The 25,063-nt window shown below is 36.0% G+C and overlaps 1 protein-coding gene across 11 annotated transcripts in view; it reads right to left on the reverse strand.

The window, feature by feature from the left end:
• Positions 1-25,063, reverse strand: part of SPAG9 (sperm associated antigen 9) — a 61,098-nt gene that overhangs the window by 4,876 nt on the left and 31,159 nt on the right. For 3 of the 11 annotated variants that reach the window (XM_035342422.1, XM_035342423.1, XM_035342428.1), the window contains 27 exons: positions 22,720-22,930; positions 21,904-22,003; positions 21,122-21,243; positions 19,623-19,634; positions 18,498-18,512; positions 17,966-18,023; positions 16,866-17,018; positions 16,732-16,783; positions 16,169-16,299; positions 14,960-15,016; positions 14,815-14,826; positions 13,934-14,107; positions 13,110-13,239; positions 12,763-12,855; positions 12,302-12,469; positions 11,444-11,615; positions 10,856-11,083; positions 10,074-10,269; positions 9,128-9,250; positions 8,526-8,606; positions 7,978-8,045; positions 6,879-7,027; positions 5,566-5,737; positions 4,454-4,567; positions 2,704-2,742; positions 1,660-1,836; positions 724-861 (listed from right to left, as the gene is read on the reverse strand). In XM_035342422.1, the coding sequence (XP_035198313.1) occupies positions 724-861; positions 1,660-1,836; positions 2,704-2,742; positions 4,454-4,567; positions 5,566-5,737; positions 6,879-7,027; positions 7,978-8,045; positions 8,526-8,606; positions 9,128-9,250; positions 10,074-10,269; positions 10,856-11,083; positions 11,444-11,615; positions 12,302-12,469; positions 12,763-12,855; positions 13,110-13,239; positions 13,934-14,107; positions 14,815-14,826; positions 14,960-15,016; positions 16,169-16,299; positions 16,732-16,783; positions 16,866-17,018; positions 17,966-18,023; positions 18,498-18,512; positions 19,623-19,634; positions 21,122-21,243; positions 21,904-22,003; positions 22,720-22,930 (3,145 nt within the window). The remainder of the gene's footprint in view (positions 1-723; positions 862-1,659; positions 1,837-2,703; positions 2,743-4,453; positions 4,568-5,565; positions 5,738-6,878; positions 7,028-7,977; positions 8,046-8,525; positions 8,607-9,127; positions 9,251-10,073; positions 10,270-10,855; positions 11,084-11,443; positions 11,616-12,301; positions 12,470-12,762; positions 12,856-13,109; positions 13,240-13,933; positions 14,108-14,814; positions 14,827-14,959; positions 15,017-16,168; positions 16,300-16,731; positions 16,784-16,865; positions 17,019-17,965; positions 18,024-18,497; positions 18,513-19,622; positions 19,635-21,121; positions 21,244-21,903; positions 22,004-22,719; positions 22,931-25,063) is intronic. The other 8 variants (XM_035342425.1, XM_035342427.1, XM_035342433.1 and 5 more) reach the window with 5 other exon arrangements.

Genomic DNA, 25,063 nt, shown 5'->3' on the forward strand with positions numbered 1-25,063 from the left:
TTTTTTTTTTTTTTTTTTTGAAGATCACTAGAAAGAGGTTAAGGCAAAAAGGAGTTGGACTTCCACTGGGGCACTTTTTCCTCAAACTCTCCTGCTGCAGATTCTGAATGTTGAATTATAGCTCATTTTGTTACATTTCCCCAAAAGTTTCAACTAAAAATAAAAAGGCTTGCACAAGAGATCATTTAGTGGCTAGATCATACAAAAGCACTGTCAAAAAAAAAAAAAAAAAACCAGAAAGAAATCAGTGATCAAAATAAGAAGTGCATCTAAAAATAACAGTGAACTACTCTGTCCCTCTTCCCTCAAACATCAGCAAATCTTGGTTTAAGTGTTGTTCATGTAATACTTAAATATGCAGACTGACCACAAAAGGTCATTTAACTACATACATTTTTCAGCAGCTTGAGAAAGAAGACCTTAACTTTTCAAAATAAGACTGAATACATAGAAGGTAAGGTGGTACATGACTCCAAAGCAGAGTTTCAAATAAACCTTTTCAAACAGTAGTCTCTCAAGAGGTCATGGTTGACTGGGAGAAGAGGAAATTGAAGGTGTGTATATGAGAATAAAGAGGCTTCTATATACTTAGTAAACACACACATACTGACTAACCACAGAAATGCACTCCACGATCACAATGGAAGTTTTTATATAGTTAATGACCTTATTTAAGGCTTTCAGTATGAAATTACAACTAATTGTAAATTCAGTATTTCTTACCCATTCTGAAGTCAATATATCCCTCTCCACCACTTATCACCAACATTGATTTTAAGGAACTCTGGTTGAAGGACTCTTGGGCTGGTTTATCACCTGTTAGCTCTGTTCCACCACTACCCTGTGGGCAAACCACCTGACCTGTATAAAAACATACAGAACACATTTTTTTATGCCCCATCTCACAGAATAAGACCACCTGTAATTTGGTTGTTGGCTGACATACGTAATGCCTAACAGTACACTTAACTTTGGATTCTATTATCTCTTCAACGAGCAGCAAAAAAAAAAGCTAGCTATGCTCTGCTTTCACCTCTCTCTAAAGAGATGAAGTCAGGTCAGCTCAGTGCAAGTCAGAATTAAATGCCTCTTGACAGAATTCACAGCACAGGCACGCAGATCTAGAGAATGACATTGAAACAGACTTAAGGACTTTTTCAGACAACTGAAATGATTCAGCACATGTCAGGCCATTAGGTAAACTTGTCATTTACTTCCAGGACACCATGTATATGTAGTTGCTGAGAGGGTAATTCCACCAGCACCACAGCTCCTAGAAAACTTAAGCTTTTTCAAACAAGATTCTTTCTTCTGGGGACTTCTCCCTTATTAGTTTTTCATTCCTGAAGGATGTCAAATTCTTAAATCAGACCTTGCGTCAACTAGCAGTTGACCACCTTCTTCATAGGCAAGTACTCAGTTTCCACAGTACCTTTCCCCAGACAAAAGCAAACCAGTCTTTTTATTTTTTTGGCCTCCCCCCCCCCCCACTAAACAGTATTGCAGTTATGAAACAGAAAAGTCTTACAAAAAGTAGTAAGTGTGTTTCCAAGGACACAATTTCATACACTTGCTATCTTTGCCTAAACTCGAGGCTTAAGAAGCAAAGGAGGGAAAAAAAAAGAAACTTAATTTGAGAAATGTCAATAAAAAGCTCACCAGGTACTGCAACAAAGAATTTAACAGCATCACGGTGCCCATGGAAGCAAAGCTGTGCATGTGCCATTGAACAATATGGTATGAAGGTTCCTGGAGTCACTTTGTCACTATTCTCATCTCCATATACACGTATTACACTCCCTGGACGGTTTCCGGAGCCTGCTGCTGCTTTATTAGCTGTAAAAGAAGAAAAGAACTGTTTTCTGCTTGAAAGAACAAATTACAGAAATGGTTATTTGTTAAGAAACCTTATGGTACCATCTAAAAGCTAAAGCCAACTTAGATAAAAATGAAACAGGAGGGCAGCAATGCCAATTCAAGACAGAGCTGGAAAGAAAAAAGATTGCATGCTTCGTTATTTTAAAGTACATCAGAAAATGGAGCAGGATTCTTATTAGTCTAGCATAAACACCAAATTTTAATGTCCTACTTTTGGAAAACAAATAATTTGTGAAAGTTTTATATCTTTCATAGGAAATAAGTACCTCTAATGTATTCCAGTAAGAGCAAATTCAATGTAACATAACTAAAGACACATTCATTCCAACTCATCATAGGGTATCCCCTTGCAAGTGAAAAAAATCTCTAAAAATAGCCACCTGTGGGCATACAGAAGCTACCGTATTATAATTCTATGTCTAATTTTTACTGAGAAGTTTTTAAATGCCTTGAAACAGAAAAGTACTCATGCTAGACATACAAGCCATCTCCATTCCAAAGACTATCAAAGAAGTGAAAGAAACAGTGATTTGTAACAAGACAGTAAACGATGTGGATTAATGACAAAGTTATAAGATATGGTATCACATTGGCTGGAAGAAAAACAAAGTCTGTATGAAAGTTCAGCTGCAACACAGGATGATATGCTAAACTGCTGAGCAGATTGGTGGCCATTTAGCAAACATAAAACTGCTGCAATGCAGTAACTGCAAGTGGAAAAACATTTAGGAACATACAAAGGGTAAATCTATAGGGAGTGGAAAACAGCCTCAAAGTGGCTATTAGAAGCCTGAAAATAGATTTTTGTTCAGGATCTGCACTTACCCCTCAGCCCCAGTAAACGTCCCTGGTGGAGGATTACAGCTAAAGTGAGAAAGGAGGAAAGGGGAAATGGATAGGTACGACAGTAGAGGAGAAGGATTAATGAGAACCCACCATTCTTGTATTTTGGTTTTGATAAGATAGAGCTTAAAATTTTAGCTCCTAAAACAGTAAATATCTAATTACAGAAGATTCAATATAAAGTCAAAGAACAGCATCTCGTTATTAAAGTTTCAGTACAAAATGGACAACAAAAGCACTGTCACCTTCATGTGCTTTATTGCGATAGAGTTTAACATTGATTAGCAATGTTTCCCCTTTCTCTCTTTCCTTGACAGGAAACTACTAAAGTAATATATAACTACTCTTGTTTTCAAGTGCCCTTTTGAAACAGTATCTGCAGATCTGGAAGGTGCCCTGCTAATGAGACCCAGGGAACTGAGATATGCAATTGATTATGCACGGATGTGACTGCTGTTGAAACCTTGAATATTTATAACAAGGGTTCTCAAACCCACAGTCAAGCTATCCACAAACGGTTGTTCCAATTCATGAGCAACTAACAACACTGAAATTAAACCAAAGAACTTTAATAGGACTTTTTTTCCACATGTTCACTACTGTTTTAAAACACACTCCTCTGGAAACATTAAATTAAGCTTGATGCAAATTAAGAGCTATAATTTTTGAAAGCATGACTTAAACTATTTCAAATTCCTCGATAGGAAACCTTTCCTTTCCTAGTAGACTCATGCGATGCAAAAAAAGACATTTATTGAATGGACGGACAATGTAATGGAACAGTATGAAAAACGCATGTATGTGCTGTTCAACAAAGCAGATACAACATGAAGACCTTTTACTATTAAATTATCCTAAAATCTACCCATCAGATTGCACTAGTTTTGACACAAAACACAGTACAATTAAGACTACCAGTGCTACTTTTTATTTTCTGAAACTTCTGTCTATGTTTTATTAGCCTTAGACATAAGTATCATTGTTTTGTTGTTTGCTTCAAGCAATCAATTTACAGAGAAATTCCTCTGAAGGTTAACCTGTAAGATTCATTTTTCCCCTTGAACTGGACCATCACCTTCTCCTAGGGTTCAACTGCCCACATCAGAATACCTCCCCCCATTCCCAAGTAGTTTCAGCCTACAACAAGAGTCTGTTTTTAAGCAGATAGATGGATCTACAGTATTGGAAATTCACCTAGAAGTTGGTGTTCTATTTAGAGAAAGTGTTTAGAACTCCCAGAGCCTTGAACATGACCTTAGAAACAGCTGGTACTAGTGCTGTTCCAGTCCTTTATACAAAATTGTGAGGAATTCTCAAAAACTATAGCTGAATTGTACTACAACAATACCAACTTGCTCAAATCAAATGGAAAGCCTACTCTGGTGATCATATCGCAATCATAACATTAATTACAACACCACAGCTATCTCTTACAAGCTATCAACTGCTACAAACACTGCTAGTATTAAGGCTTCAAGGTGCCTCTTGCATTCAAGCCAGTCCACTTAAATTGAAGCGCAAGCAATTCTGGAGATGGATTTTTTTGCTCAGAATTGTAACCATGGACACAGATTAAGTGGTAAACATTGTGCAGGTCCAATCTGCTACAAACCTGAAAGATTCAGACCTGGCATAAAATTTTCTATCCGTTAATCAAGCATCTGAATGACCTTAATATTATTTTTTCAACTACAGCATATTGCACAGTGCTATTCATTTATATTTTACTTACTTTCTGTTAATGGAATGGAGATGATGACACCATTTCCTGTTCCTACCCATAAACGATTACAAGACACCATAAGAGCTGTGATTCTCACAAATGAGAATCCCAGTTTACCAGTACCTAAAAACAAAAGATGCTTTTCATCAAAAATTATGAGCAAGAATAATTTTACTTCCATAACAGAATCTTCAACTCCCAACTCATGTTGACAACTAATTCCCTCCCACTTCAAACAAATAAAGCAGAGGAGCATATCCAAGTTGTAAAGGTAAAATAAAAAGTTACAACATTTCTGTGAATTAAGTCATGAACCTATACAGAAAGATTAACGTGAACTGTGAGAAAGCACAAAAGATACAACAGCTACACAATGCTGCACAATAAGTTATTTTGGGGCTTCCAGCGCCATGGAAGCTTTTCAAACAAAGGATGGTGAGTTCACCAGTGTGAAATAGTTTCTCACCCATTAAAATAAATAGCGCTGTTTCTTCAAGAAGTGAAGAAGTTTCAAAGACTATCATTAATGCTATGAGGGGAGCAGAAGAAAGCTGTCAAGCTAAGAGGAATGTATGCTACACTAGCCCCCCTTACACTGATGACATAATAGTTAATTGTGAAGGATTTCCAAAGGCCCAATTACCTATATTTGTTATGTAGGCAATCAAACTGCTCTTATATAAACATTAATGAAAAAATCAGAACCTTATTAGCATTCACAGCAGTAGGAATTGCTAATTTGCATTTTTATTACAAAAGAAACTTTTTTTTTGCAGAAAAGTAATGAGTTCTTCCCACTCAGACTAAAAGAGGCATCATTCTAGTAATAAAGAAGGATTTTACTGTATCTATTGATTCCTGCTCAAATATCATTTTTCTCAATAGTTCTGAGTTTTCAGGGACACCTTAGACATCTGGTAGAATCAGACTATACCAGAGACCTATCAGACAGACTTGGACTTCTACTTCCAGAATTAAGTTTTCACATCAAACAGGACTAGACTTCCACCCACCCATCCAGTTTGTTTGCAATAGGAATTGACTGGCTCAAAACAGAAAAAGAAAGCTCCAGAAAGCTCCATAAGCAGGTGTAAGAATACTGCAGTTTCTTATCAACTTACCTAGCATTTTGCTTACATAAGGTTCAATGTCCACATCCTGCAGATGCTGATACGTGTGCGCATGATAGAGACGCAGAGTAGAGTCCAACCGAATAGACACCCATACCCCATCACCCACCCATGCCAGCTGTCTCACTTGGCTCTCTCTTCTTGGGTGTGCATCAAATGACTTCTACAAAAGATTGGATTTTAAATTAGAAAATGAAATAAAGAAGAGTACAAAGGATATCTCTACTACTCACACACTGTCAATACCAGCAATTTTCTTAAGTCATCTACCGCTCCCTGATTTGTGAGATTACTAGCAGAAACATTGCTTAGCTTAGTTACAATTACCATATGAGGCTGATAAAGTAATAATAAAAAAGCAGATTCCCTGCCTTGAAGCATGATCTCAAAGCCATAGTTTCCTACTACATTTTTATGTAAATAACATTCCCAGCCCACTCTGATTTCCATTTGTTTTATCCAGAGGCCTTTTTGGTATGACGTCCTCCAGACACTGCACAAAACACATATGCTGCAAAAGTGTTTTTCTTCCTAGTTTTGTCAAGCCTTGCTCTTGCATACAAGCTCACCCCTGCTAAATACATGCTATCCACCAGCAAAACAACTCAGTTCTTTACTGTATGAATTCTTTCCTTTCAGTTTTCCCACATGTGTAACTTGTCACAAAGAATTTATGAACTGGGTGCTTAATATTTTCAGAAGAGCTAAGCAGTCACCCTGACCGTATGGTCCGTATCTCAGACCAAGTACCAGAAGCTGAAGTACTAATATTGCTAAGAGCTTTCAGAAAACAGCCACTTCCTGTACTTGCATACATAAAACACTGCAGAAACAGCTTACACACCTTACATAAACAAAACATTCCTTAACTGGAGAGAGAGTACCTTCAAGATTAATACTTACAAACCTCTAAGATACTCAGACTCTAAAGAAGGTTACAGGGGGATGGAAAACATAATGAATATGTAAGTACGCATGAATGTAAAGAATGAGCTGGGAGCTAGCCTTACAAGTTCTGCAAGCATCTACAAGACATTTTCTACCTTCTGGCCCCGTTGAAATGAAGAACTAAACCCCAAAATAATCACTTTCTACAAATAAAAACCATCTCATCATATCTTAAACTCTTCCAGAACAATTAAAACAACTTAAGAAAACTTAAAACTACTTCCTAAAACAAATTTGTCTACCTATTTCTGTGCTGATTTCTGTTGTCTACCTATTTCTGTTACTCAGGAGTTTGAGCTGGAGCATGAGATAGCATTAAAACAAAACATTTATTTGAAACACCATTTTAAACTTGCCTCTATTTTCATGGCCTTCGGTTGAACAACATAGATTTTGTTCCTGTAGCCACACCAGACTTTGTCATGTACCACTGTCATACATCTTATAGAATGATGTGGCCGGCCCAGGTCTAAGAGGTGATAATTTGTCAAATCCCACTGACCATCTTTAAAAACAGAAGCAAAATAAACAAAAAAGAAAAACAAAATCAAAACATAGGTTCCTATAAAAGTAAGTTAAAAGCAAAAATATCTTAAATTTCATTTCTTAAAAGCACTGCAATAATCTGGGTATGTCAATACAAATTTATGTGTAAGCTCCCCATTAAAGAAAGCGGCTATTAGTTGTATGAACTACCAACATCCCAACTGCTTTGTTTTTATGTAATAAGGTTGAACCATGACTCATGTTTAAAACATGTCAAAACATTTTTAAAAACAGCAAGTTACCTACTGCTAAATGCTTTACTTGGATAGGCATCAGTATACACACATAACAAGCAACTACCCACACAACGCTAGGCACTTGCTGCTTGACTATGCTGAGCATAGAAATGTTGGCCAGTGCTTTAAGAATTTTAATACGCCAGAAGAGTACTTAAAAGTTAAGTATTTTAACATGTGAAAGAGCATTTGTTGACAGACAGCCAAGTAAATTATAAAGAAATGTAACTATGTGTTGTATAGATACAGAGGCAGAGGATGCACAGAAGGTGTTATTAACAAAAGCAGTGGGCCAGAGGCTCTCACACTTTATATACCACATCCAATGCTTCATTTACTCCTGTAAGCAATTGAAAGGAACTTTCGAGTCAGAATCTGTGGTGGCGATTTCAAATAGAAGAACCTGGGTGTCTCAGAGCAATAGGCAGAGAACAGGGGATTCCTCCTAATTGCTGCATTTAAAATTTCCCTGAACTTACCAAGTGCTATGCTTGGTTAATTAAAGTATTAAAAATCTACATCGTACTTGAGATTGCAGTAAGAGATATTTCTCAATACAATCTGCAAAACAGACATTGGGGGACCCATTTTCAAAACACTATTTACAAAAGGCATATTTCTTTCAAAAGTACTGTTATAACTTCACTGTTTCAAGACCTAACAGAATGCTTACCGACTCCTCGGTGAAATATTGCTAGTGTTCCATCAGCTAGTGCAACTAATACTATTCCTTTTACATGTCTGGTAAAAGAAAGGAGGTACAAGAATATAAACTGTTAGATTGCATTTCTAAAAATGTATGTTTAAAGTAAATTATAAACATTTTAAATTTCAGTATACTTTTTATATTTGCATTAGCCTGAGTGTCTCGATTTCTACAATACTACTCAACAGAACAGACAGTAACAGTGACTCAAAACCCAGTTCAGATAGCTTCATATACCAAGCTACAATGCTTGAAGGAAACATCGAGGATAACAACCTGTAACAGCTTTGAGTATGCAGCTACAAAGAAACTCAACATTTGAGTTACAGCATTTTCAATATATGCAAGATCTCTTATTTTTCCTCACTCCCTAAGCACTTTCCACTGCCCCTCAAAGAATGTGTTCACGTATGGCAGCTGACATTCCCAATATTTAGGGAGGAAATAAAAAACTACTTCATATGTACTTTAACAAAAGTTAATTGTAATTTACATGACATTCTTTCAGGACTTACACAATACTGAGAATAGAATCTTTAAGTTTAATGGCATGAATACATTTCCTCCACTGGGCCACTGACGAATGAACATACAGGCTGCAAAGACAAATCAGGAAGGATTAAAAGCACTAAGAAAGGTCTACCAGGCAGGAGAAAAAAAATAGGTACAACCCCTATAACTGAAATCCACAATTAAAAATAAAACAGGTTTTCACATTCCACTGAACACTATATAAAGACTGAAAGAAAACTACATTAGCAGGCAGAACATTTTTTTCCAGATACCTAAAACATTACGAAGTCCTTTGTAGATACATGTGCAGTAAAAAAGGCAATATTTTCTAGCATAATATAGTATCGAATGGTAAGAACTATCAGACCATTCCTTTCTCTACAAAAAGACTTTTCTACAGGTAAGTGTTACCTGCCAAAAAGAGCTTGCTAATCACTTACAACACTTCATTTGAAAGTTCTAATGCCCAAACGTAGCCAAGCATACAAGGTTTTGGCTCTTGAGGGCTTTTTGCACTTGATTGAGACAGTTATCAGCCTAAAGGGCCAAGAAGTACCTTTGAAATAATTTTTTAAATTAATCTAAAAGATTATTGTTTTCTTACCATCCATTCTGTGTTCCAAGCCACATTGTCGGTAAAAGGCTACTCATTTTCTGTGCTTCTTCTCTCACTAGATCTTGCTCATTTGGCAAAATTGCAACATCTTTATATAACTCTGAGTCAGTGCTAAAAAACAAAGTTAAAATACATTGGATAATGTGCACAGATTATTCAGAGTATAACATGGGCATTTACTTCATTGCTGTTGGCATCTAAAGTTTTTTTTTTTAAAGTATGTAAAACATTTAAAAAACAGTAACCGTACATAAAAGTATGTCAATCATACAGACAGAAACATAATAACAATGAATTTCTTTAAGTGGACATTTAATTATAAAATTAAAGTTTAGGTTTTGTTCAAGCCTGTCGGTCTTACTTGTCTCTCTGGGGCAATGGCAGAAGAGTTGCAACGTCAGAGGCATGTAAGAGAAATACTTATAGAAAGGCTGTAACACCCTGACATCCCATTAATATAGTTGTGCCTGTATGCAGGGAGTGAAGATTTCAAACTTGCTATCATTTGAAATACTGCTTAATTTCAAGCTCCTCCACTGCTGTAACTACTCAGATTGATTATTCTCAGAAAGGAAACATTTGAACAACCAGTTGGTCAGAAGAAAATGACGGTTTCATATCAGAACAGGAAATTTCAATAGGCATTTCTAGATCAGTGCCATCAAGTCTGTAGGAAGACTTAGTAACAAACTGGTAGACACTCACTACTGCATTCTGTAGGTGTGTGTACTCATGTCCTATGTATTTCACAGATAGGAGACTGTACCCAGATCACCACTTCACACATGCAGAACATTTTATAACAAGACTACTTACATAAAGCTCAATATCCTTTACAAGGAAAAACGTAGTACTTTTGTCACCATGTGATCCTGAAAACATAGGATTTTTATTTTTAAATACATTTTAAGAGGTGTAAGTTTTGACTACGTACCTAGGCTGATACACTAGAGATGCCTCTGTTGTATTCTGTACTCCCAGTGGATCTGTAAAGACATGCTCTGTGTAGACTCCGGTTTGTGCAATATCAGCTGGGTCTTCTCCTGTCCCTGCATTTACTTCTGTTGCTTCTGTTGCCTCCTCTGCAGTTGGAATGTTGTCATCTACTGAATTACTTTCAGTTGCAGTATCTGTGGAACAAAGACTTGAAAAACTGCAAGAGAATTCTGAACTGTTCAAAACAGCCAGAGTGTGATACTTAGAACATAAGTGAAGAGCTGTAACAACCAGACAATCACAACCCAAATATCTCATCTAAAAAACCCTCTGCTCAGAAACAGAGTAACCTACTGAAGTTTCAGTATCAACAAGGAGTCAAATACACTTTAAGTAAACAGTTTCACTTCAATCTCTATTAAGATTTCATAGGATAAAGCAAATATCCATATCCTTTGGAGTCATCTGTCAAGAGAAGATCAGCGTTTCAAATACTGGATAACTTAATAAGTTCTCTTTAGACCATGCATAAGACAGACTTCACTCAAAGGGAACTGGAAGAAGCAACTGTCTACACTCATTTGATACTACTTCCACAAGTTTTTCAGCTCCAATTATGCAATGCAAGTCAGATTTATAAGCCATTTTCCATGCAGTACTTGTTTTTACGTCACCACCATTAAAAGACAGGCTATTATACTAAATAAACATGCACCAATTGTTCCTCGGCTGCACCTAATGGTGTTTGCCACCCCTGGAATACATGTACGGTTTTCATACCTGACTGTTTATCTGCCATTGGTGAGCCACCATTTGCATCATGAGCTATAGGTGCTCCTGCAATACCCTCTGCAGTGCAGCCAACCACTGTTATTCCTCCAAGCAAGCTATCAGTTTCCGCAGAGCTGTTGCTAGTCATACTTCCACACAGAGATGACTTGTCCACTTGGCTGGGATCTGCTTCTTGAGACCCTTCTTCTCCTGCAGGATAGTCTGTTTCCCTTGCCCCTGAACAAGATTAAACTTGCATGTTTCTTGTGGGCAAAAAGGAGAGCCACTTTTGTACTGAATAACAAACTATTAATTCCACAAAACAGTGGCACTACAGCACCGTTTGCAATATAGCAGACAAAAAACTTGGTCCTAGTTACTGACATCTCTCTATCTTTGAGTTAATTTAGGTCAAGAGCCAATTCAAGAGTGGAACAGTAGAGCAGAAATCCAATAGCTTTCCCTTTAACTAAACATTCTTATTCCTGTGTTACAGAAATATTCTTATCACACCGATATTTGATTTTTCCTTGTATAAGAAAATCTGAACAAGATGCACTTTAAAAAAGTAGGAGCTAAAATATCTTAAGTCTTTACCTGGTACACTAGCAATACAAAGCACATGAGAATTGCAAACAATGAAACTGTCCAGAATATTTCCTGGTTGATTAGCATCAATAATGATAACTTTTGTAGCAGAATGTGTGCTAGTACAGATCCAAACTAGACTGGATAATTCTTCCTGATGTTTCAGCTCCTTCTGCTGGTCCTGAAGCAAAATAAAGGCACAGCAGATGTGAACAACAGAAGGAAAAGGAACGAGAATAAAGTTATTGCTGTTGATCTTACATTATCAACTACAGAAATATACTTATCACATGCTTATATAGCTTTAATGCCATTGTAAAGCTACAGTTACTGCCTTGTCTTCCATGGAGTTTGAATATTAAAAAAAACATTTTATTCTTGCATAAGAAAATAGCTACAAGTGCACAATTATACAGCTTAAAAGTGTAACACTATGAAACAATACTATTTACATGCCAGCTACCATGCTTAGTATCACCACAGATTATTGAGATGTCCCAAGAAACTTCATGCCAAAGTTTTAGTATGATTTCCATTCATTGTTTTAAGTTCATAAATTCATGAAAACTAACGCATACTTAAGCATTCTATTTTTTTCCTTTCCCTCCAAAACAGACAGCACTGGCATAAGCAGTGCATCATTTTAATGTAAAATTGACTTGCTCCTCATTTACCAACAAGCTGGCACAGAGAAAAGAATCAAAATATTTCAGTTGTTTGTTTCAATATCCTAAATATCTTGGGTTGATGATTTCCTGAGAAAAATCTATTACAAAAACTGATTACCAAATATATTATTAATCTACAGATACATGGTAAAGATGTTTAACTATAAAAACTACTTAACATCCCATACGGTGATCTTACCTTGAGCTCTTGGTCAAGTCTATCTAAGCTACTTTGAGATCCTGTGCGCTGCTTGTTGCCATCTGCATCTGTACCTGTCACATCGTTGTAAAATACGCTAGCACCAACCACAGACCCGCCATCTCGTGTTTTCCCTCCTGACAGGTTTACTCCCACAGCACACCACAGCTTGAAAGAAAAATAAATATTTCACTTAAATGTTAAACTAAAGAAAGATAAAGTATGCTAATATCAAAATTATGATCTTTCTGCAGTCCACTTTAAGGAATTCATTAACATTAAAGTCATGTATATTTCCACTGAAGCTTAAATTCTGATTCATCTGTGATTTATTACAACTTATAAAACTTGTTAAATTTATAAGCTTTATTACAGAAAATAATTTAATCTACAGCTAAAAAAATAATCAAGCTACAGGTCATCCGAAGTACAGTCTTGTAAAATACCTCCAAATATCCTACCTTCATAGAGGTATCCTTTTCATCTAAAGGTCTCAGGTAAACTGGTACAGGTAAATTTTTCATCTTATTGTCACCTTGGCCACCATTTGCTACCTACACAAAGGAAAAAAAAAAATCAGAAAAACTTCATAATCAGTTGATTAGATTTTGTTAAACATGCTTAAGAGTGTTGCTTTGTGGTTTTCTTTAAAAAACACAAAAAGATTGACTTCTAAATGTCAAATTTGAGTACAACAAAAATGCTGGAATCACTCAAACAGCTGTGAAATATCACTGTTCCCTAATCTCTTACAATTTTACAGAACATAAAGTTGTTACCATTATGTTTGAAAACATAAGCGTAATACCTGTTTGTACTTCTGAGGTAAACTCCAGCCAAATGCTTGCACTCTACCATCCTCTTTCTGGACATGTGCTTTCACTTGGCGATACTGTTCTCTTTTCTGCTCTCTGCGTGAGGCTAAACTGGCTTCAGTTCTACAGAAGAATCATTATTAAAAAAAAAAATGTTATTTATGCTCTTCAAAATTCTGTGTCTATTCAGTTTAATGAAAGTTCCAATGACAAGATCTCTGGAAGTATCAGATTATCAAAGTTTTACAACATCACCTGTATAACAACAGGTTTCCTGTGGGCTATTTTTAAGGGACCTGGGAAATAAATGGCAAAAATCAGGGAGTCTATTGTCAGTATCTCTACTGTTAGTATTCTTAAAAAAAGAATTAACTGCACAGGTTACGCACTTCTATGGGAAGCTGTGAAGTGGTAAACCAAAATGGTGTTTTGCCAAAGAGATGCACATGAGAAAAAAAGATGCAGTTAGCCTAACTCATGTTGTATTTTTCTACTGAATTTCAAGTGATAGTATTCATACAGCTATTGCTTAGCTACAATGCTTGGGAATAAAAGTGTACTGAATGCTGCCTCCTGTGCCTAAATGCACTTTATGGAAGGCAGTGATATTTGCCAAACAAAACACTACTGCCAGCTACCCAGAATAATCATCCACCACTGAGTATTTCAGTTAGCACTATGTTGATTTCTTAAGTATCAACATTCACTTCAGGAGAACAGTATATTTCACTTTACAGCAATGCTGTTTATCTCAGAAGACTAAAAGAGTAATTACTTGATAGATCATATCTAGCATTACAAAACCAAAGCATCTTACTCTTCACTGAGGAATTCAAAGGCTTTAGATTTGTCACTAGGTAATTGAGATAAGGTGCTGCTTCTTTTCTTGACTGATGGAGTAATATGTGACGTTGGAGCATTGTATTTAACATTGACAGGAGGTTCTGGTTTCTTAGCTGTATTGCTAGATGAACTGAAGAGCCTGCTAAAACTGGAGTAAGAAAAAACAAAAAGATAAATAACAGTTAAGATCTTTAATATACATCCTGACTTTACTGTGCAGGCAAAACACCACACATGCCAGCCTTCTCAAGCCAGTTAGGACTAAAACTGAAGCCCAACACAGCAGCTACTGCACACTCAGAAATACTCTGAAAGAACAAACACTGATGTCAGTATTAAAATTTTTTTGAAAATTTACTATTCCACTTGTTTATTAAATTTAGTGGGATCTTCATCTTGAATGAAGATCTATAAGAAACCAATAAAATTAGGATGTGAACATCACAGCTAGAAAACAGTCTTATGATGCATATTAGTTCATGCACAGTGCATTCAAAAAGCCCCGACTCCTAGGCTAGGAAATAAATTAGTTATCAGCAAACCACAACATTAAGAGGATTATTTGATAAATAACTTTTTGTGAATAATACCATTTCAGATTTAAAGAGCTTCAAGTTAGAAAAGAAAATTTGATAGTCAACTAGAATTCATAGAGAAAAAGGAAGCTGAAATAAATACAAGCTATTCCATTTTCTATTTTCATAATAAAAAAGAATCCATTAAAATGTTCAGAACAAGTTCTGGTGCATATTCAGCTAGGAAAGTTACAGCACTTTGGCATTTAACTTCAAAGTGCACAGCCATTCATTAAGTGATGCAGCTTACGATATATTCTGTCTTCAAGAACAGTCTTACCGAGCTGGCATGCTAGGTAACAAGAGGAGAACAATTAAGATATCTCTATCTGCCAAAAGATAATCAGCTAACATATAAAAGTGTGCCAGCTAATTGGTTAGGGTCTTTTATTTATTTCGTTTGTGAGTTGTGTTTCAGTACTTACAACTGCCAAATACTTGATCTCTTCTTTTCTTGCATGGCTGGATTTTCTCTTGATGCTCTACAAGAGACGAATTTTAAATTTACTGAGTAAGCATTAATAAAAAGGAAAGGAACAGAGCGTTCAATTTATTAAAAAAAAATAGGGTAACAGATACTGAAAGTATCAAAGCCTATTTCTTCACATTAGCATTTCTAACCAGAGCACAACATTGAAATTCTCACAAGATGAAGCAACACAACCATTTACATTTATTTGCATTCCAAACAACTGGTAACTGCTTTGCAGACAGAAAGGACAAATCTGTATAATACTTTACAATGAAAACAGCTAGAAAGCAGCAAATCAGAAGGCAGAAGGCTTTAAAATGCTTTTTAAAGTATTTTAACCGTTGTCATTTATTTTAAAAAATCTTGTTTTTCAACACATTAGTAAATAAATGATAAAGTGATTGCTCCTGAAGAGACACACAGAGGTAAGACGAGAGGATTTCTAGAGGAGAGAACAGCTACAAAAAAACAAGCCATGGCTGCCTGGGAACATGTATTTCTCTCTCAGACTCGGAGAGAAAATGGCTCACAGGTATTAAAGACAATGACAAAAACAGATGTCACCATTGTACCTGACCGGCAGGCGGCAGCAAATGACACTTACTACTGGATATCGAACTGACTCAGGGGTTGTGTCAAGTATAAGTTGGGTCTGAGTTTTGTTTTTACATCATCCCTTCCAGACAACTCAGTGTGCAGAATGCAAATTAGACCAAACTGCATCTTTACTAGTTGATATTTAACAAATCTTGCAGTTTTAGAATTGTTTCCTCCTGTTCTACGAAAGTTCCTACGCACGAATTACACTAAACCTTGAAGACCAACTATATTAGTATTTGGTATCTCAGCTGATAACTGGGCACACTAAGATTTGCACATGCATTTTTTTTTTCCTGTACCCCCAATTAATATTATGATTTCAAAGGTTTGTAATTGTTCTAAAGTACATGCATTTCTTCAAGGGATGCTTATTTCACATCACATGAAATAACCCATTTTCACAAATGTTTCATCAGGACCCAATTCTAACTAGGTAAGCTATATGCATGTAACATCAGAACAAATAATGAAGCCTACTGATCAGATCACTCTGCAGTTATCTTTTTTCCTTTTAAAAAAACTTGTGAAATCTAAGGAGCTCCAAAGATTTCAAGAGTCTTACCTTATCATCTCAGTCCATCGGACAGCTTCCTGAAGTTCCATCAGCCTCTCTTTATACTGATTTCTTTCCATCAGAACACGAGCCATTTCAACACGGGTAAAACGCTTCCGCTGAGCGGTAGGGACATCACTCTGAACACACAAAAAAAGAATGAACAAAGGAGCACAGTACAGCATTGCAGAGTCAGCCTCTGCCTTCAGACAAGAGTCAGTTTAGGGCACAATTCCAGATTCCAAGTCACTGAGGCTTTGTAAAACTTGATTTTACCCAGTACCTTCTACCTTCACCTTCCTCTCCTCCCATCCTTTGTAACGTAGTTTAATCTGAATAAAAAGCAGTTCAAGAAGAACATGACATAGGAACAGGCAGAGAGGAAAGAAGGAAAGCTAGAGATGGTAAGTTTACTTGTGCTCTTTAGGTCTTCTGTTTTCTTAATGTGGCGAAAGTTTGCTACTATTACTTATTAAGCAATAAAGCTTAACTGCACTCACTAAATGCACATGGACTTCCAGCATCCAATTCTGAATTATTTATACAAAATACAGATACACACATACACCTACATCATCATCCTCTTTAGCTTTCTGTCTTGCTTCCTCTGCTTCTGCACGAGCTCTAAATACAATAAAAAAAAAAGCTGCATTAGATACCACAATAATTTTTTCCTTCTTTTTCATAACCATGGTATTTAACTTACTTTTTGAGCTCTTCTTCCAGTTCCTTATTCTTCTCTTCAAGCTTTTGCTTGGCTTGTTTTACAGCCTCCAGTTCACCTTGTAGTACGTCCTTCTCACAGGTCAATTCATCCACCTTTGCTATCAAATCATTCTTCACTACATTTAGTGCATTTCTATACAAACAAACATTTAAATCACATCATTACAAGGATTGACTATGGTCACATAGTTTAGTTAGCTTTATTCTTGAACTTGAAGATACTCAAATTTAGTTTCTTACATAAAGCTGCTATAAAAAGTTAGCTTTCTTCAACAGATTAAACCCTCCCACAAATCTCAAACACTGACAAAATACATTTGCACCACTGTATTTGAAAGAAGTAGAGACAACTCAGAACAGTTTGTTTACAGGTTGCATTCCTCAACAGGCTTCCAATGGATTAGATTCTGCAGTTACAATTGCATTTATAACAAAAGTTATGGAGTTGATCTCATATTAGGGCATAGCAATGCGTACCCTTACAAGGAAAAGTCATCTTTTGCTCACGAGGTCTTTAGTTTCTTGAGTACCCATTTAAACTATATATTTAGCCAAATCTACCTACAAATGAAAAATATTTATATACCATCAATACTCTTACAAAAGAGCATATTTCAGATTTTCATGCATGAAGATACAAATTGTTACTGATTTTTTAAATGAGAAGGAGAAAGGAAGACTGCCAGCCACCCATTTCACACAACTTGGTGTCACGTCCTCTGTCCTGATCATGTTACATACTACCATGGTGCTAACTGAGTCGTCTCTGCACTTCTCTTACATGGGGTTTCACATCTGCCTCTATTCCACATTAAAGTCAGAAAACATTCTGAGACTAATGCAAGTCTCCATAGGAAGCATGCCGACAAATTAAGGACAAATCAAGTATATGATTGCTTTCCAATGCATGAGTAAAACATGCAGCTAATGGAAAGCTCTGAGCAGGTATGCTTATTGTTTAACACCAAAGTGACAAGAGTTCAGCATTCTTTGATGACACAGTTATCTGAGGATTTACTTGGAAGCATAACAAAGTATCAGAGAAGGGCAGAAATTTTTTACATACACACCCATACTTACTTTGTCTCCAAGAGTTGAGTGTTTTCCAAAATAAGGTTTTCTACCTCACGACCCATTCCTTTCCAAAGGAAACAAACACATGAGATTAGCAGATGAAATGGTTATTTTCACAAGCTATGTTTTACTTTGTCTAACAACAACTGAATGTTAAGTATGAAGCTTGGCAGGAGAACTGAGCTATGTGAAGTTTCAGGACCTACCTTCTACAATTAACTTTCCCCTCCACCTTCTCAACCTGCCTTCAGTTAAAGGCTAAAAGCACCCCTGGCTGACAGCAGGCTAGAGCTATCTCCACCTATTCTGTACATTTTGAAGATGTTACAGTATTACTAATTAAAAAACAAAAAGCAAGAAAAAAAAAGAGCATCATTGGGGAAGTACTAGTCCATGAAAAGTTAAGTTTAAAATGCTTGTATTTTATACCTTTATACCATGTAAGATTCAAAAGCATATAAATGATAGACAAAACATGCTGAACAAAGCTCAAATTGCAAAAGCCCTGCAGACCTCCCCAGAGCAAATGATACCTTACCAAAGAAATTATGGTCTTTAAAGCCCATGCATTCCATGTAGAGCAAAAACAAGAACAAGAAATATTTCATGTAAGGTGTAGTATGAGTGAAGAGGAATAAAATATTTAGATTTATGAAACAAAAGTGAATTAAAAGAAAGCCACCACCAATAATTTGAAGTGAAATGTGATGTGATTAGAAGCAGGATTTACATGGAAGATGTTAAAAAAAAGTTAGGCTCGTCACAACCATTTCTACTGGTTGGACCTCTTATAAAAAACAGTAATTTAACAGAAGTTCATCTCGACTTCTGTGAAATAGTTTAGAAGCACAATACTTCGAAATGCTAAACCATTCAGTACAAGATTCAAAGAAATATGCTAGTGCAAAAAAGTAAACTTAACTCTATGTAACTAATTCAATATTTAAAATTCTGGAAATTAGTTTCTAAACCCTACTGTTTACATGCATAAAGTAGTCAGTTATAGGATTTTTTTTAAAAGCAACTTTTAGAAGAATAATCACTTTATATCCTGCACAGCAAAATTATTTTCCAATTAAACCTCCCACTGTTATCACATTGATGATAGCAGAAATTAGGCTGATTTGAGATCAACACAAAGAAACCTCTTAATGGTGGAGGCCTTTTTAAAAATATTCTATGAACACCACCTCTCAAGCAACTTTGATAGACTTAAAAGATACTTTGATAACAAAAAATGGTACTTAAATAGACATGCAAGTCAATTTCCTCTCTTGAAATTCCTCACTCTGGGTTTAGGGTTAAAAATAAATGACATTTAATACTGAAGGAACTTGGATCACCTGAGGTTACTTTATCAATAACCAGAGAAATTCCTTACACCACAGTCATCAAGGGGTTTTAATCAAACAGCTATTGCTTTTTATATGTTTTCAGTATGCATAGATAAAACTAGCTAGGATCACTTCCAGCAGGTTTCAGGATCCTTTATAATGCAAGAACAAAAACTAGAAAGCCAAGAGTGCAAGGGCAAAAAAAAAATATGTTACCAAGCAGGGGAAAAAATGCAGAGAATGTATTTTATGAGAGCAGCAGCCAAGAACGCCTAACTGTAGAAGCAACAGATTTCAAAGAATTTTTTTAAAAAAAGAAGCATACACACCAGAATATTCCCCTGGGTATGCGGCCCAAGAGAAAACAGATTAGAGAATCCCAATTAACTATTTTTACAGATCTCAAAACTAAAAGTAAATGGTCACTTAAAGTGGAGCCAAATGCTTGAAACACACCAACTATCCCGGATGCAGATGTGGCTTTTAAGCACCACAAAGTAGTTCAGATTATTGTTGTATTTAAGTTAAATGGTGATTATATAGTCAAACTATTAGATCACATTCTGCATAATGTACATTTAAAGCAGTATGTTAATTTTCCACATACTGGTATTTATACCAGGGGGTTTTACTGCAAATGCTAATGAAGACAGTAAAACCTTTGATACATTTTACTAAAAAGTATATTATTTTTGCACATGGAAAAGTATGTATTATCAGGACACCCTGACAGAAATTGGATTTCTTTAAACAATTTATCATTCAGATAAGAGACGGAAGTTGCTATATCTTAATATTTCTCCAGTACCTACATTTTTTTGCACACAGAATGTGTCATTAGTTGTCCCTGTGACAGAGGGCAAGAGTTTTGGATGAAATATGTTCAGCAAGAATGGGATGGTCCTTACTGCTCAGGATTCAAAGCAGTATAGAATAACATCCATAAATGTTCCTCTCTCAGACTAGGCCCATTACTCAAGTGGGAAATACTTGGCAGAAGTGTCCCCTACTTGATGTTAAATAAGTTTCTGGTGGAAAGCAACCACCAGAAATCCAGACTGCACACAAAGTAGTTCTCAATACTAATAATCTTTATTTCTGGCTTCCGACAGGGCAATTAATGATTTTCGATAGGCAATGTAACACACGCACGAGATGCATTTGTATTTTATATGTATTCCATAGTACCAGCTTTCATTACTTCAAAATGAGGCCTACACATTGATATGGCCAAAAATAACTTGTGGTAATACTAGACCGTCATACATAGAAAAATGCACTTTTCCCCCCACATGACTTTTACGCTCCTGATCAACTCATGTCCCCAAAACCTCCATTTTGTTCAGTTAGCACACAAGCAGCAGCAAGACACTTGGTAGGAAAAAAGAGAAATGTGTTTCTTCCCATTCCCCGTCTTTTAATTAATATTTTTATTCTCAAATTACCACTACTGCATTATACTGCAATTTTCTTAAAAACCATATTCCACAGAGTTGTGATAAAGCCAGGCCATTACAGACAGGCATAACCTGAATTAAACTACCTAAAACTAAAGATTGATTTGGTTCAAGACGGTATCTGACACAAAGGTTTTATAATATACTTTGCATTATACTATACTCCATTTCAGTTTTCCCTATAAGTACCTAAAAACATTATCGCTGATAGTATATTTATTTATTTTTGCATAATTCCAATAACCACTTTAGGATGACAGTCAAATATTTTCATGCAAATGACTCCTAACAGTAAGTCTAGTAAGAACAATTAAACACTCCACTAACAAAGAAAACTCCTCTGAACAGGATCTTTAAAGAACCATTCTTACCCAGTAAATCTGCACCTTCATCCACATCTCCAATTAGGCCAGAACCAGCAGATGACAGCTCTTCAAAGAGTGACTCTGTATTACGGTCAAATGCTTTGTTCTCTATGCCTTTGGTAGGAGTGCTGTTCAAAATATTAGAACAAACATATCAAAAAAGGCAGAAGAAGTCTATTCCCACTCTGAAGAATGTTTTCTCCGTATTTTTACCAATAGTTCATTTGTTACCCTATAAAAACAGAATAAAAATTTTAGAAGCTTAAAAGTCTTAAAGTCCTAAATTCTATTTTTATACGTTTTCCTAATGTTACCCTTCATAAGCAAATGCTTGCAAGACGCAGATTCAGGCAAAGGCACTCTACCAGCAATGGGATTCTCCCATCAGAATCTGATAAATGCTGTAGCACTTGAGGAGTCAGTTCTAAATACAGATTTTAAAGACTGGATAAAAATACAAGAGGTCAGCTTAGCAAACGCTAGTATCTTGAAACCCAGATTTGGGGAGAAAAGGCCTCTTGGTACAGACCCTCAAAATAGAGGAAGAATATTTAGGTATTATTAAGCATGCTGTAATATGAAGTACCCTGCATGTTCACTTGAAGTGTAGTGACAGAATGAAGAACTGCTGTTACACTTAAAACCTCCTGAGAAATGTGGGGAAAAAAACAGGGTCACAGAAGTAGGAGATTCATTATATAATGCATGACCTGGGTCTTAAAATTTAAAAACAAGTAAAGTCTGGTACCTTCTAAAATCGGTTTTCTTACTCAAATCACACAACTTACCTAGAACCCTTATATCCACTGAGATCTTTATCCATATCCAGCTCTGGAGTTGACTCAATGATGGCCTGAACTTCAGATTTCTCTTCATTTTCATTTCCACCTAGGGAAAATCAAGTAGTATGTTTCCATAAGTCAAAAATCACTTTAAATTGTGACACACAACATTACAGACATCAATACTGAATTGATCATCAACTTAACAGATTTGTGTTCAGAGACTTATTTAAGCAAGAAAACAAGATCTATGGATTTTGATACCCTAGCACAGACACTGGAATTTCTAAGTAAGTCTCTTTTATAGATCAACTGAAATTTAGGGAAGTTATTGTATAGCAGAAGTTTATTTGAATGCAGTTTTCCAAAGCTCTTAGAAGACTTCAGTTTCTTTGGCATCCACTCTAAGTAAACACTATCCTTGCCTGGAACTGGATAGCAGTTCCAGTTGCAACTCCCACAAGTAGTAGGCAAGAACTCATATTTTAGAGAAGGCCTCTCTCTAATCACTAAATGGTCATTATTCCCTGCTACTTTTGTATTAGCAACCAAGTAATGTCTACCTCATTTCATGACTTCTTGTGTCTAGATGAGTGTTACTTCTGCTGCTCACAAGGGAATGTCATAAATGACTCCAATTCTAGAAAAATAAGGACTAACACCACCAATAAATAACAGACTTGTATCTCTGACCAGTATTTCATTCTCCTAAATATATCAAGTAAAAAAACATCTATCACTTCTGGCAGACTTAAGGCATTTCATTAAGGGTTACGTATAGGTCCATAATAATTCATCTACTAAAAAGTATATGTGGCTCACCAGTGGAAACGTTTCTTGTCTCTTGAGCTACCTGTACTTCAATATTCTTGCTTACGTCTGGCTTTTCATTCTGCTTATCTGTGCCCTTCGCAAGTCCTTCAATATCTTCCTTCTGCGGAGTTTCAGCAGGCAATGCAGGTACATCTGAAGCAGCCGTGGATGCTGGAGTAGTAGATTTTGAGCCTGCTTGGCTAACATCAGAGAGCTCATCCTAAAATGGATGAATTAGCATCGAAAAATCAACATAAAGTTATTAGAAGAATGATCGTCGTTTCTAAAGAACAAGTGCCAAAATTCCCATGTTTTTCTAAAGAATATGCAGATCTAAAGAAATAGGAATGGAAAGAATAACTTAAGCCAGTATTGCCAGATTCATGGCTGTGAATAGCCAAAACAGTGGTTTCATTCCTGTTAAGGAGGTTATAGCTACAAAATACTCGTCTTTATTGTAAAACTATTTTAAAATCTGAGATGATAAAGTATACCAACAGGTTTACTATGCTTTTCTTTTAAGTATTACATAGCAGTGTGTATTCCCATTTTAGTAATCCTTCTAGCTGCACAGTAAATTGCTGACAGTCTTCCCAAAGCTGCTCTAAAATGTGCTTTTCCAAAACTTGTATAATGTCTTAAAATAGCTTCTTAGAGAGTAGATACTCTAGTACAGATGCAGAACATGCATTTAACTAGTGTAGAACTACAGCGCATAGAACTGTACCAGCATCTTAACCGTGACTTAAACAGCAGCATAGCAGTGAACGAGATCTCTCTGTAGATACAAACACCAACTGGTCTATTTAGGCCACTGTTTCAAAAGTGTTAGAGAAATGTCCTTGGGAAACAGATGAAATACTGACACTGCTACATGCAAAATGAAAGCAGGAAAGCAAGTCTCGACAAAAAGCTCTTTTATGGTCTTGTTTGTGAATCAGAGGTGAAAGCAAGGCTCCTAGGCATCCCGTGACATCTAACAGCATGCATCTGTTAGCTCAGGAAACCAAAACATGACAAGAAAGAAGGAAGTTTATATTTTGTGAAGCTTTAATTCATTGTACTCCTTTTTCAAGAAGGAAATGAATCTGAATTTTAAGGTTGCTTAAAAAAAACAAAAAACCTTGCAAACAGACACACATTCTTAGATTTGCATTAAGTGCAATATTCATACCAAGTGCAAGATTACTAGGAGTTGTAATTTCTACATTTTTCACTTTTGCTACTTCCTTACAAAATAAGACTATTTTCTGGGGGGCAGGGAGGAAGACACACATTTATGTATATCTGCATAAATGAAAAGTTTGCATCACATAGTAACATCTCCACTCAGAATTTGCAAGTTACTCAAGAAAATTAAACCCAGATTCTAAGGTGTTATGTGAGATACGTGGTGTCCATTTCCAAAAAAAAACACACTACCCAATTATATATTGAATTGGTGAAGTTCAGCCACTGGATAACGATTCATACCTCAGCAAGTAGCTAGATAAATTATACCTCTTACTAAGGGAATCCAGAGGTCACACAAACACAGAATAAAGTCTTTAGAGAACCGTTGGCTCTGTTCAAACATTTCTACATCTTTGTATTCCAAAAGCATCCACTAACTGATGCAGCACAGACTGACCACTGACTTTCATACACAAAGCTCAAGAAAAATGTCTTGATAGCAAAAGAAAATAGTGAAGAGAACGGCCCTTTGCTTAAAGGAATTCCAAATAACCCCATACTTTACATTTCTGACTTAGCTATCTACTGCATTTTTTTTCTTTAGCTAACTCTCAGAAACAATGCTTATTAAACTATTGTGAATGTTTGGTCTAAAAACTAATGAAAACAAAATGCAACTCCATAAAGTGCAGGAAAATCAGAATATCTCAAAGACTAAGCATTTGAAAGTCAGTGCTGACTTAGTAAAGTTGACCTTTTTGGCAGTGTTGTCAGAAGTTTTCCTGAATACTGCAAAATTAGATCATTAAATCTGGAGTAGTTGTGGCTCACCTGCAATACCTTGCAGAAATAAGCAGAAGAGAATGAATGGAACATACACAACTGTACTGAATAATACCGGAAAACAAGGTAATGTTCCTGCTGTACTGTTCCTTCTGTATTGCTACAGACTACCTTGCCTTTTTAGTCTGGGTTTCTCCCTGACATTTGCTGTTGTAATACTTGAAGAGGAACTACTGACCATCAGTGAATAGCAAACAATCCTGAAAGCAGCAGAACCTTACTAGTACATTGTACTTGTTGCTAAAGTACTTAGAGAGAAAAATCAGAATTAAAAGAAAAAATTTCCAATTCTGGTTATGACCTCAATATATCGTATTATCCCACAGGGTTCATTTCA

The sequence above is a fragment of the Oxyura jamaicensis genome, chromosome 18, assembly GCF_011077185.1.
Source record: "Oxyura jamaicensis isolate SHBP4307 breed ruddy duck chromosome 18, BPBGC_Ojam_1.0, whole genome shotgun sequence".
NCBI lineage: Eukaryota > Metazoa > Chordata > Aves > Anseriformes > Anatidae > Oxyura > Oxyura jamaicensis.